At 36.1% G+C, this 11,954-nt stretch overlaps 1 protein-coding gene across 7 annotated transcripts in view; it reads right to left on the bottom strand.

The window, feature by feature from the left end:
* NFIB (nuclear factor I B) overlaps positions 1-11,954 on the bottom strand; it is a 68,265-nt gene that overhangs the window by 3,811 nt on the left and 52,500 nt on the right. For 3 of the 7 annotated variants that reach the window (XM_015849009.2, XM_015849010.2, XM_032441238.1), the window contains one exon: positions 9,026-9,114. The exons of 3 other annotated variants lie outside the window; for them this stretch is intronic. In XM_015849009.2, coding sequence (XP_015704495.1) covers positions 9,026-9,114 — 89 coding nt within the window. Of the gene's footprint in view, positions 1-5,874; positions 6,850-9,025; positions 9,115-11,954 lie in introns of those variants that run through there. One more of the 7 variants, XM_015849007.2, reaches the window with a different exon arrangement.

The raw sequence follows: 11,954 nt of genomic DNA, 5'->3' as shown, positions 1-11,954 counted from the left end.
AGTGATGCAACACTTCACTACAGCAGCTTCTCTAATAAAGAAAAAAAAAAAAAAAAAGAAAAAGAAAAAGAAAAAGAAAAAAAAGCAGATTTGTTTGCTTAGGATCTGTCTGAGTACACATTTTACAGCATATAGTGCTTTGCTGTCCTGTTACACAGGATTTACAGAGTTTATCCACTTCAAACAAAACAGAACATTAACTTAAGAAATGTAAATTTTCTGTGATGTCAGGATGGTATTTAAGCAATTTCTGTTGCAAAGGCTAAATATACTGCTTTCAGGTTATCTTTCTAGAGAATTACAGTGAGCTTCAGTGGTTGGATATATATCCAACTTTTTTTTTTCCCTCTCTTTTAAAGATTTAAACCTAATGGCTACAGCAGGTGAAAGAAAGCAGTCAGTGCTGACAAATCATTATTTGTAGCAGTTCTCTTCTCATAGGAGAAAGAGGTCTTGATTTTTTGCTTGATAAAATAAAACACAACAAGTGACTGATTGGATTGCTGTTGCCATATGACTAGCAAATTTAATAGGTATGTTTCTTTAAACCTTCCAACCCTCCCCCTCCCCTCCCCCCACCCCCCAGTCTCACATTATGACCATCTCAAAAATGCAGCATGAAGTAAATTTGTCAGTGCTGCTTATGAATCCTCAGGGAGCAATAAATTTCCTACGTTAACACTATGCAGATCCCATCTGACTTCAGGAAGCCTCTGGCTTGCAAGTGGCCAGCTGCCAGGGCAGAGCCACCTGCTGCCCGCCATAGATAACAGTGAGGGTATCTATAGTGCTGGGACAACATGCTGTCCAAGTGCTGTGGCTGGAAAAGCAACTGTTTTGGAAGCTCTAATGGCAGACCCAAGTGCCTGCTCTGGCCTCAGCTGCTAGGACAGCAAGGCAGGATGAGCCCTCCTGCCAGTCCATCAGTACTTCCCTCCAGCACAAGGAGTGTCAAGGCCTGGTGAGCTTGGCTTGTACTTCAGAAATCAAACTCATCATGCTGCTCTTTGATGCAATCATCTCTGGGGATCTTTGTCTTTCTATCACTGCCCAACATATAGGGCAGGCAAATGAGGAAACCCAAGTGAAAATTACTGAGATAAATAACACAAATGAAGCACTAATTAAAACATGTTCTGAGAACAGCCATGATGCAAGTCATAATGTAAAACACATCTGCAAAGCTGCACATATACTGTTGTCTATCTGGTATGCCCACTTATCCCACCTATCTCATCACATTTACAGTAAATTTAATTTCAACTATATATGGGCCACCACCTGCTTTGTAATTCCCTAGTGCTTCTGTGTGCAGTTGACTGTTTGGCCCCAGTCAAGGTTTCCCACCACTTTTTCTCAAACCTGCTCTGAAAGGATTTTCTACAAGAATCAAGGAGTTCAGCTTATACCATGTAAACCATCTACAGAGCAGAGCTTCCTAACAAAACCAGCTACTGCTGTCTGCAAAGCCGGGGTGCCGTACATGTGGCAACAACAGGAAGGGAGGGAATACCTTTTCCATTACCATGCTATTCAACCATTTATACATGTTCCAGGTAAACTTCCAGTCCAGAATTTTATAAAACCAAATGCCATCTCTCTGTTCACTAAGTGCCCCTTCACAAAAGAAGTGCAAGGCAAGCCAAAAATCTTTGAATTGCCAAGGGCATAGTGCAGCTAGTTGTCCTCATAGAAGTTAATAAGACGTCCCTCCATCCACTTGGCTCCTCCTCCTGATAAAAAAAACCATCATGTGTCTGGCTGGAATAAAGCATATCCAATTCATGCTCTGTGATTCAGACTGATAACCCCTGAGAGAGTATGGTTTGCAAGAATTTTCCTGGAGCATTACACCATTACAAGAAACAGTATTCTCTCACTAGACTATCAAATGTATTATACAGTTAACATTCCCCCTCAATTCACAACAAGTATAATTTATTTATTTGTTCAGATGTAATGCAACAGCAAAGAAAAATCCTGTAAGCATCCTAGAGGGTAAACGTTCTCCATTACAGTTTTCACATGTTAATTCAATCAAGATTTCAGCCATGGTTTCCTCTTAAAGATAATAATTGCTTTTTCAAGAAACTCTCAGAAAGATATTACTGGAATGGACTACCACCTTTTTATATATATGCCATCCACTTTAGAGGTTATAATAAAATCAGGAGCGTAATAACATTAAACAATTAACTAAATACAATAAAAATAATTCCAATCAGACTTGGTTAAATCTGAAGCACATTAAGATTCTTACTTTCCACTAGTTTAAATATTTTCAAAAGCCTCAAGGTCTGTAGGAATATTTAATCATTTGGGAGGTGTTCCTAAATCAATATTTCCTTCTTGTGGTTTTACTATCCTATGCATCAACATACTAGCTTATGTAAGATAAACTAGACCATGTCAGATCAGTCTTTAGGCAGAAGAGGTAGAAATGCCTTTGATGTTGAGAGACATGGCACTACTGAGTCACCAAGCAAGGTTTTTCCATCTCAACATGGAGCAAGTACTCCCTCATGGAACTAAAGGGAATTCTGCTATTTCAAATTTTTAACATTCATATGAACTCTGGAAAAATCAATTGTGTTAGAATCAGTGCCCTGGCTAATTTCCAGCTTGTACATTTCTGCAAAATGAAAAACAAAAAACAACACCAAAAACCAACCCTTTGAGCATCTACTTAATGTGGTACTTCTGATATTCTCCAATCTAAACCAGTATTTTCAGTTAAAGAACTGCCAAATTTCACTTCCAACATGAGCATTAATTTCAAGAAATATACTGAGTATATCTCATCTTAATTTAGCAAGACATTTAACAGTTTAGCAGGGTGCATATGACTCATCTAGCAGATATAAGAGGTAGAGACCCGCTGATTTATGTCCAGAGAATGGAAAAGGGAATTATGCTGTAATTATATATTTTTCTATTCCCAACAGACAAAACAAAAACAAACAAACAAGCAAGAACATTAAAAAACAAAACAAACAAACAGACAAGAAAACTCAGACAGACCAGGTTGAGGCCACAGATCCCACCACTGTTTAAAAAAAGTCAGCAGGCCAGGTAAGGCCTGGAGAAATTTTGTATCATTCAACACTCTGTATCACCTGTTCAAATGCTGAGACAGTGCTGAAGTAGGACAGGAAATATGCACATGCATCCGAGGGTCTATCACTAACAAGAAAGTCACCTCCCATAGAGCCAAATAATGGAGAATGTGGGTTTGGGTTAAGAAAGACTGTTGGGTTCCCTAAAAAAAACAACAGAATCTGAATTTTCAGGTAGACTTATCAAATCAAGAAGAAAATAACTATAAGGATTTAAAAAATGACTCATTTGAAGTCCAAAAAAAAAATAATTTATTTTTCCAAATTTATTACGATTCATTCTTCTCTAAATGTCAGCAGAGATACTTGTAAACTTCATCACAGTCTTCTCGTCCTCTTCCCCTGAGTATTTTCATTTGTAATGTTATGGCCATTATCTTGCTATGTATAAAAATATGCCTGGATTTTTATTTATGAAATTGGCATGAATGCCGCTCAGTTTAATTAGTAAGATGAAAGAAAGAAAGAGAAGAAGAAAGGAAGGGAGGAAGGAGGGAGGAAGGAAGGGACGGGGAGGGATGGAGGGACAGAGGGAGATAAGAAGGATAAAAGCAAAGAAGCAAGCAAGGGAGGAGTTATGGAAGGAGGGAAGAAGGGAAACAAGGGAAGGGCAGGGGAGGGGAGGAGAGGAAGGGAAAGGGGAAGGAAAAGGGGAAGGAAAAGGGGAAGGAAAAGGGGAAAGAGAAAGGGGAAAGAGGAAAGGGAAAGAGGAAGGGGAAAGGGAAGGGAAAGAGGAAGGGGAAGTGTAAGTGAAAGGGGAAGAAACTGGGGGGGGGAGAAAAAAAATAAAAATAAAAATAAAAATAAAAATAAAAATAAAAATAAAAATAAAAATAAAAATAAAAATAAAAATAAAAATAAAAATAAAAATANAAATAAAAATAAAAATAAAAATAAAAATAAAAATAAAAATAAAAATAAAAATAAAAATAAAAATAAAAATAAAAATAAAAATAAAGAAAGGAAGGAAGGGAAGGGGAGGAAGGGAAAGAAGGAAAGGGAGGGAAGGGAATGGAAGGGAAGGGAAGTAGGAAAGGAAGAAGGAAAGGAAGGAAAGAAAGAGAGAAAGAAAGAAACAAAGAGAGAAAGAGAGAAAGAAAGAAACAAAGTGAGAAAGAGAGAAAGAAACAAAGTGAGAAAGAGAGAAAGAAACAAAGAAACAAACAAAGAAATAAAGAGAAACAAAGAAAAAAGAAAAAAAAGAAAAGAGAAAAAGAAGTTAAATTAAAAAAAAAAAAAAGAAAAAAAGAAAGAAAAAAAAAAGAATGCTTCACAGCTTCAGAAGCATCACTTTGACATAAGATGATGCAGAAATAGGAAACTGGAGTAACCAAGGGGTTAAAGATACAGTTTACACTTGGGAATTCACTATAATATGCTCCTCCTCTACTTAGATTGCTGCCAAAAATCATCTGACAGGAAACATAAGATTAAGTTTGTCCTACCTAAGTGAACAAAGAGTGCTCAGAACAGGCAACCAGTTCACTGCAGAGCGGGAACTTTTCTAATCCTGCAGGAATCTGAAATGCTGCTCAGAAAATATTACTGAAGTTGTTTTCTTTACTTTAACATCTTGCTTCTGGATCATCTCATTCATTTTCATCACACTACAGTTCTTGCTACTTTCCCCATAAAGGTTAACTTAAAGCTCCAAACATAATCATGTGGAAAATGGACATTATTGATTCCTATGGTCCATTGTTCCCCCATTCTAAGTCCCTGAAGTTCAAGTTCAATCTGGAATTACATCATGTCTGGTTTCTCCTGGTTACCAGACGGCTTGAGACGTGACCACAGCTACAGAAAAAACAAACAGGCTTCTTCACGCTTCGGCTCCCCTATCGATTCAAACATAAACTTTTTTCTTTCTCTCAAGTATGCTTCAAGTATGGAGCATGGTTAATTTAGAGATTAAGTTCCAAATTAGATTATCTAATGGCATCTTAATGGATTGCTGACCCATTTCCTGTGGGATGGCAGCATGCAAGTCTGGCTTGAATACAATTAATTTCTTAGGAAATGTTCTGAAGATGTTTGCCTAGATGGAGAGGAAACATAATGTTCTGAACATCTTTTTGTATTAAAGAGTTGGGCAAAGCTATTAGAGTTAGCAGTTTAAACTGGTAAAGACCTGCAATCACTAGGTTTTCTTTTTATGAATATTTTTTACAGTCAGAACACTTTAATGTTTTTGTTCTTAAATTCCAATACATGAATTGATATTTCTCTTTCAAAATATTGCCCAAGGCAGAAAGGGTAAGGAGAGGAGGGGGGTGGACATGAACTATTGCTTTAACAGGTGTCTGTCTTCACCAAAATGTGCTTACCAAAGCAATGCTGCTGCCTGTTACTTTAGCTGTGTTTGCTGGATTCCAAACACAGAGAAGATACTATGAGATAAAAGCATACCCATTCTCATTTGCCCTCCAACTTCCTCTATTTTGTCTTCATTATCCACACTATTACCAATAAGCTACAAATGATCTTGGGAGAAAAGCACTGCAAGAAAAGTGAAGCATTTGATGTACCCTCATAGCTAGAGCAGGAAAGGAAGTTCAGTATTCTGAGAATAGAGCTTTCCTCAGCATCTCCAGGAACAAAACAGCTGTTGTACTGTACATATGTGTCAAGATAACAGGCTGAAAGCAGGAAATGCAAATCTAGTGCAGACGCCTGAGTAGTGTAAATGTAATGTTAAAGTTACAGTTAACCCATAAAAGGAACAGAGATTGTAATATGAATAATAGTTATCTGTATTGTGTAAAATTAATAAGAAAAATCTTTAACAATATTTGAGTTCAGCAATTAAGCTTTGTTTACAATCTGTGAAAGACCTGCTAATATTTCATATGCTATGAAAGAGCCTCATGATTAAGGAGTTACTGTTCATGAACTGAGACTCAAGCTCATATTATCAAGCTTCCTAGCCAATACATGAACACATTTTCTCGCTCTCACTCATGTCTCAGGTTTATTTGTTGCATATGCTTTTGCTCTCAGTTAGTGATGAAGACTGCATTTTTCTAACTGAACTTCACAGATTTTCATAATTTCCCCTTGCATTGTCTCTAAGGAAATATTAGTACAGAAGCATTGTTATGAAGAAAGGAGGAGTATTTTTAATGATTTTTGAATATCTTCTTCATATGTACAGCAAAATTGACCCAAATTATCTTAAAAGAGCTTAAATCCACTATGTACTACATGTTCAGAGTTCAGAAGGTACAGCAAAATGGCTTGACAAGCAGCTAATAATAAGACAAAGAGCACAAAGATTACAGGCATTTTCTCATCTTCTGCACTCCCTAAGTTCTGTAGGTGTCAGTCACCAACCATGTCCCGTTACAAAGCTTTCAGCTTGGTCACTTCCACTACCTGATTTCTGTGAAGATAAGACAACTGATATTCAGCCAACATTTCATCTTTCATGAGGTCAACGACTTTTCTGAAAACCATTTTACTTAAAATAACCATAGAAGCCTGCATTAAAAGGTCAGATTGAGCACCATCTAAATGAGTACTACAGATTTGAGGGAATCATACAATGAAACGTGTCAAACAATTTTCTATGATAAAGTTTGGCTGTCCGAACTAGAATATCTTTATCTGCTAGTAAGAAATAATTCTTCTTGCAATCCATTGATGCCCATTGGAGAATCTGTGATGAAGCTCATCTGGGAACACTTTTGTCCACTGGTTGGACCAAATTGGCAAGTAACACTCCAGAAGCTACCTGCAAAGCAGTTTTGTGTATAAAGATCAGCAAATAATGGAATGTTTGATTTCATAATCAAGGTTTCCTTGGTCAATACCAGTAATTTTTCCCCCCCTTTTTACTCTTTTCAACTAAAGCCCATAAGTGCTAAGTACTGGGGAAAAAAAAAAAAAAAAAAAGATTTTTCAATATAGACATTTGTGAGATAATTTCCCAATGCCTGTCAATGCCCTGCTCTTTGCAATAGGAGAATAAATCACCACCACCATTGTGAAACAGCCCCTTCCCTCCCCCTCCTACCCCCCCGCCCCAAGCTAAAGTAGCACAGTTTGGATTCACTCTGGACAGTACACTGAAAACTGTGATTAGGATTTACAAGGTGAATCATATCCTTTGTGGAGGTGAGGTGAATCCATTAACCAATTTTCAATTGTGCCATGATCTACATAGGTCACTCTGAAACTAATGCCTCCTTTTTATTTCCATGGAAATTATAACAGCTACAAAGAGCACAACAACACTTCAATAGAGAAAATTCTCATCTGCAAAACACTACGTTTCAACATATTCACCACCATTAGCTGTGTATTTTCACCAGCAATGAACAAGAGCATGCATGCTGTGCTTGTAACTGTCTGCATGGCCATCCAGAGGATTGCCTGTCTTTCACAACGCTGTTGTCAGTGCTGCAACATTCCACCCACTACCTTACTGTGCTCAAATACACTGTTTGGCCTGCATCAGCGTTCAGAAAGCATCAGTGAATGTCAATGGGTGCCATTTTTCCTGCATGGAGGAATTCAATTCTAAACTTTTGCTTTATACACACTTCCATGTCAGACGCAGTTCTGTCATATGCTGCCATCTGTCACACAGTAACAAAATGTAATGTAAAACTGGTGGAAAGGTCCTCTACTCCCATATCACCAACATCCACCTCTGATTTTGTGGACCAACATAACAGGAGGCATTACTTTGAGAGCAACCCTTGTATAATGGAAGATATGATTACACTTTGCTTTTGCACAACAGATTTTCTACATAAATATTATTTCAGAAAAAAATATAGAAAGAAAAAGTAAAGCAAAAATAGTTAAGGCACCTGAACTTCAAATTTGTTAATAGCAATAATTTTTCCAATTTTATCATTAATAGACTCAAAACCCCCCCAAAAAATCTAGAAATCCATAGTACAATACAGTATATCAGAAATCATTTTGTAAAGAAAGATTTTACACATACACACTCATACTGAGATACACACACAGACTATCCAGAATGACCTATATTGTCATAGGCACACAAACATCTAAGTATTTAAAATTATCTTGAGTAGATAATACATCATTTCGCAGGCTCCCAACCTGCATGCTTTATATCTACACCCCCCACTAATAGCTGCAGATAGTTCTGCACATGAAAGAGCTGAAAAGCAGATGTATCACAATTATGCTGATTTATTTACAAATCTATTTAAACACATCCCTACTGTTATCATCACTTATCATATATCAGCAGATGTAAAGAATGAGTAATTGATTAATGTCCCAAAAGTCATGGGTGGGAGGGGCCTTCTTTTTCTCCCCAGGGGAAAGGTTGTGTGGGGGCTTCTTTTTCAAGTTTTATGGGTATTTTGCTTGTTCATTCTTGCACACAAAAATAATTTGTGGAAATTGATCCTAATTATTCAGGGATTTTATTTAGAAATAAGGTTATGTCTTACCTTCATGTACATGTTAGAGACCTACATCTAAACCAGCTGATTAGTCATAAAAATCTCTATTAATAGTATGGTTATTAATTGTCCAAAACCACCACCATCTCAGATATTTACCATTATCCACATCTATATAGCTCCGAGCACTGTCTTCATAGCATTAACCATTAAGTCCCCCCAAACAAGTCCCTTAATTATGCAAATGACATTTTCATTGTTAAAGCCTGAAATCAGCATTCCCTTAAATCTGTAAACCTTTTGCAGTTGATAGAACAGCATTGCCACTCCAGATGATTATTAAAGTTGTCCTAATTTCATCTTATATTAAAGATATCCTAAATGTGTACCGGAGAAATGCTACACAAATTTTGATCAGATGCTGTTACATATTCCACTGGCAGCCTGGTAAAACAGATACTATAGCTCAATGTAAAATTTTTTAATGTGTTGTAGGGGTGGAAATAATTAAAATGTTACCTTTGCCAAGTAATTCCCAATGTATCCTCACTGGCACTGGGGTATAAATGCCTGCCGTTTTGATTCATGGTCCAGTCACAAATCCTCAGCTGTCAATTGAAACCTAGCAGTCAGATATGGATCGAGCAGTACTACAGTTTTTAGTATTTAAATGAATGCATGCAAAATAGTATTGTACATGGCAAAAGCCTTACTTTCTCAAGAAGTAATATTAAAAAAAAAAAAAAAAAAAAAAAGAAAAGAAAAAGAGAACAAAACAAAACAAACAGAAAGAAAACAACCAAACAAAAATAACTTATTCTGAAAAATAAATGCCTAAAGATTTGCTTAAGATAATGCTACTTTAATATGCTTCTCTATTAATAAAGCATAAAAGAGTAACTAGTGTTTAGCACATAACAATTAGCCATTATTAGATTACAAACTGAGCTGGAATAAAAGGAAATGTTAATATTCAATAGTGAAATATTGTAAGAAAGAAAATAAAAATGCTGTTTTTTCTAAGCAATGCTCTAAGTCATGTATTAAGGTCTAATGTAGTGAATATCATGTAGCATGCATTTTGTGAAACATAGAAGACATGCAATTTATAGAAATATTGTCCAAATTAAACAATCTGTATGTCCTTATCTTTCTATTTAAGAAGGGTAGAGGTATTTTGCAACTGAAGTTTATTAATTTAGTGTTACTGAGAGCAGTTTTACTTAGCAAGAGGTGATAAAATAATCTAATCTTGTTTTCGACTCAGAATAACAGCATTTAAAATACTTTATTGCTTTTTGGTATAATGAAGAATGTACTAAATGTAATCTGAAGCAAATTCTTCCCAGATCCTCAAATCATCAGTTCTGCCTTCACGGACTGTTCAAGAAACCCTGTATAGCTCTGCTTGTTTAACAGCTGCTCCATAGTGTTAGCAGATTTATTGAAAGGATATACGACTTATTTTTAAGTTTAAGAACATGAACTTATCTAGCTTGCAAAGAAAACACATATTTTAACCCCTGTATAGTTATGCGATATTATAAACTGCTGTATCATTACATGCGATATAGAACTCTGAATTGAAGATAATGTTCTTACTGAATATAATTACTTTAATTTCGGTTTTCTCTATTCAGATTTGGTCTTCAGAAAGCACAAGCTACAGCAGAGAAACTGCAGTATTTTCACAGGAGCACAGTTACTTGCAACCTTTTCCTGAAAAATACAAATGCTAAGGACAAGACAATATTGCAATCTTGACCCTGTCTGGCCGATAGACTCATAAGTTTCCTGCTGTTAAGGGCTGAGAAATGGAAATGTTAGTCTCTGATATTTTCATAGGGATTGTTTCTTGTTTGTTATCTAAAGAACTCCAAGGGACCTTCTAAAGGCCATTAAAAGCATGACTAAACCACAAGTAATTAAACAGAAAAGGAAATATGTATTCAAAAAGTTTGGTAGCAGTAACTGTGAATAATACATTAAACACATTTAAAGAAAGGGCTAAGTGATCATTTGGCTTACTCATTATACCAAACAGTATTGTAAACCAAATTTTAATATGGAAGATATAGTAAAATATTGTTTTGGTTCCTTGGTATGCAAATGCTGTACTCTCACTACTGCTCTTTAAGAATATTTTAAAGGCTTATAACTTAATTATAAAAACTCACTTCTCACTGAAATAAAAGACTGAAAGATTAAAAAAAAAAAAAAAAAAGAAGAAGAAGAAGAAGAAAATCGTTTCTTCTTTCATAAAATATGAAATGTATGAATAAATGGTATTTGGCTGATAATAAGCAGAAAAATATTAATACTCTAACCTTAGTGTTATAAACATTTCTATGTGCTTAGGTCTAGTTCAAAAATTAGGCGAGTACTTAGTTTTCAATAGAACCTGACTGCATTTGCAATATGAGGAAAGCAGTTTACACTACATTTTAATAAAATCAGCTCCTGCACTAAATTGTGATATTTTTCCCACAGTATAAACAAAAACTTTCCATATGTGCAGTTAATGCATTAAAGTTATCAGTAAGAACTCCAAAAAGAGCTTTTCAAATCCATGTCATTAGTGTCTGTTAGTACTGGCATACATCATATTAAATACAATCATACATAGCACAACACCAACACATACACATATAAATACTGTTGTGATAGTTATAGAATGCATACATTTTACATATGCTATAGACCTACTGCATGCACATATATGTATAGACTAATGTTGGATGAAATCTATAACTAGTGTAAAGTGTAGTGCTTTTTGTTGCACCAGCCATGCCTCCTTGTAGTACTGTCAACACAAACCACTGCAGGTCTGCCTGATAATTGCATATATAAAAAGCAGGATGGCATCAGCTGCACTTAAAACCACTTTCCCCATGTTACATTCTGTTGCTTTGCATTCCTATGCAGGCTAACATAACTGTGGTGTTGTCTTTAAAAGCTAACCTGCCAGGAAAATGGTTTTCTTTTTTTTCAACCTCACATAAAATTTCCTCTCAGAAATGACTGCTGCCTGGAGACCATGATGTCTAAGAAAACAGTCCAAGATTTAGAAATATACATTTGAAAGTATTTGGAAATATCCCTTTCAAAGTCATCTGCATCCCTCACGTGCTGTTGAGTGCTTTCTGGGTAAGAGGTCTGGAAGGGCTTAAAAGGCCTCAGCGAGTCCTGCCTGCATTTGATGGAAGATGTCTGCTTACAGCAGCAGCAGGAGCACTGCCCTTGGAGGACATCCAGACAGCCCAGTAGGGAAAGCCTGGGAACACAGTCCTAACGTGAGTACCTAGCTTTGGAAAGATGAGGGGCACTTCAGTACAGTATTTTGAGCACTACGTTTTGTCTGGAGTCATGCTGAAAGCTTTCTGGCCAGTTGCAGTCCTCAGAGTAAATTGACTGACTTCTAAAATTATACCACAGTGTTAACTGCAGA

This window comes from Coturnix japonica, chromosome Z (assembly GCF_001577835.2).
Source record: "Coturnix japonica isolate 7356 chromosome Z, Coturnix japonica 2.1, whole genome shotgun sequence".
Taxonomy (NCBI): Eukaryota; Metazoa; Chordata; class Aves; order Galliformes; family Phasianidae; genus Coturnix; species Coturnix japonica.
Note: the sequence above shows the minus strand (reverse complement) of the source record. Positions and strands in the feature narration are given on the sequence as shown.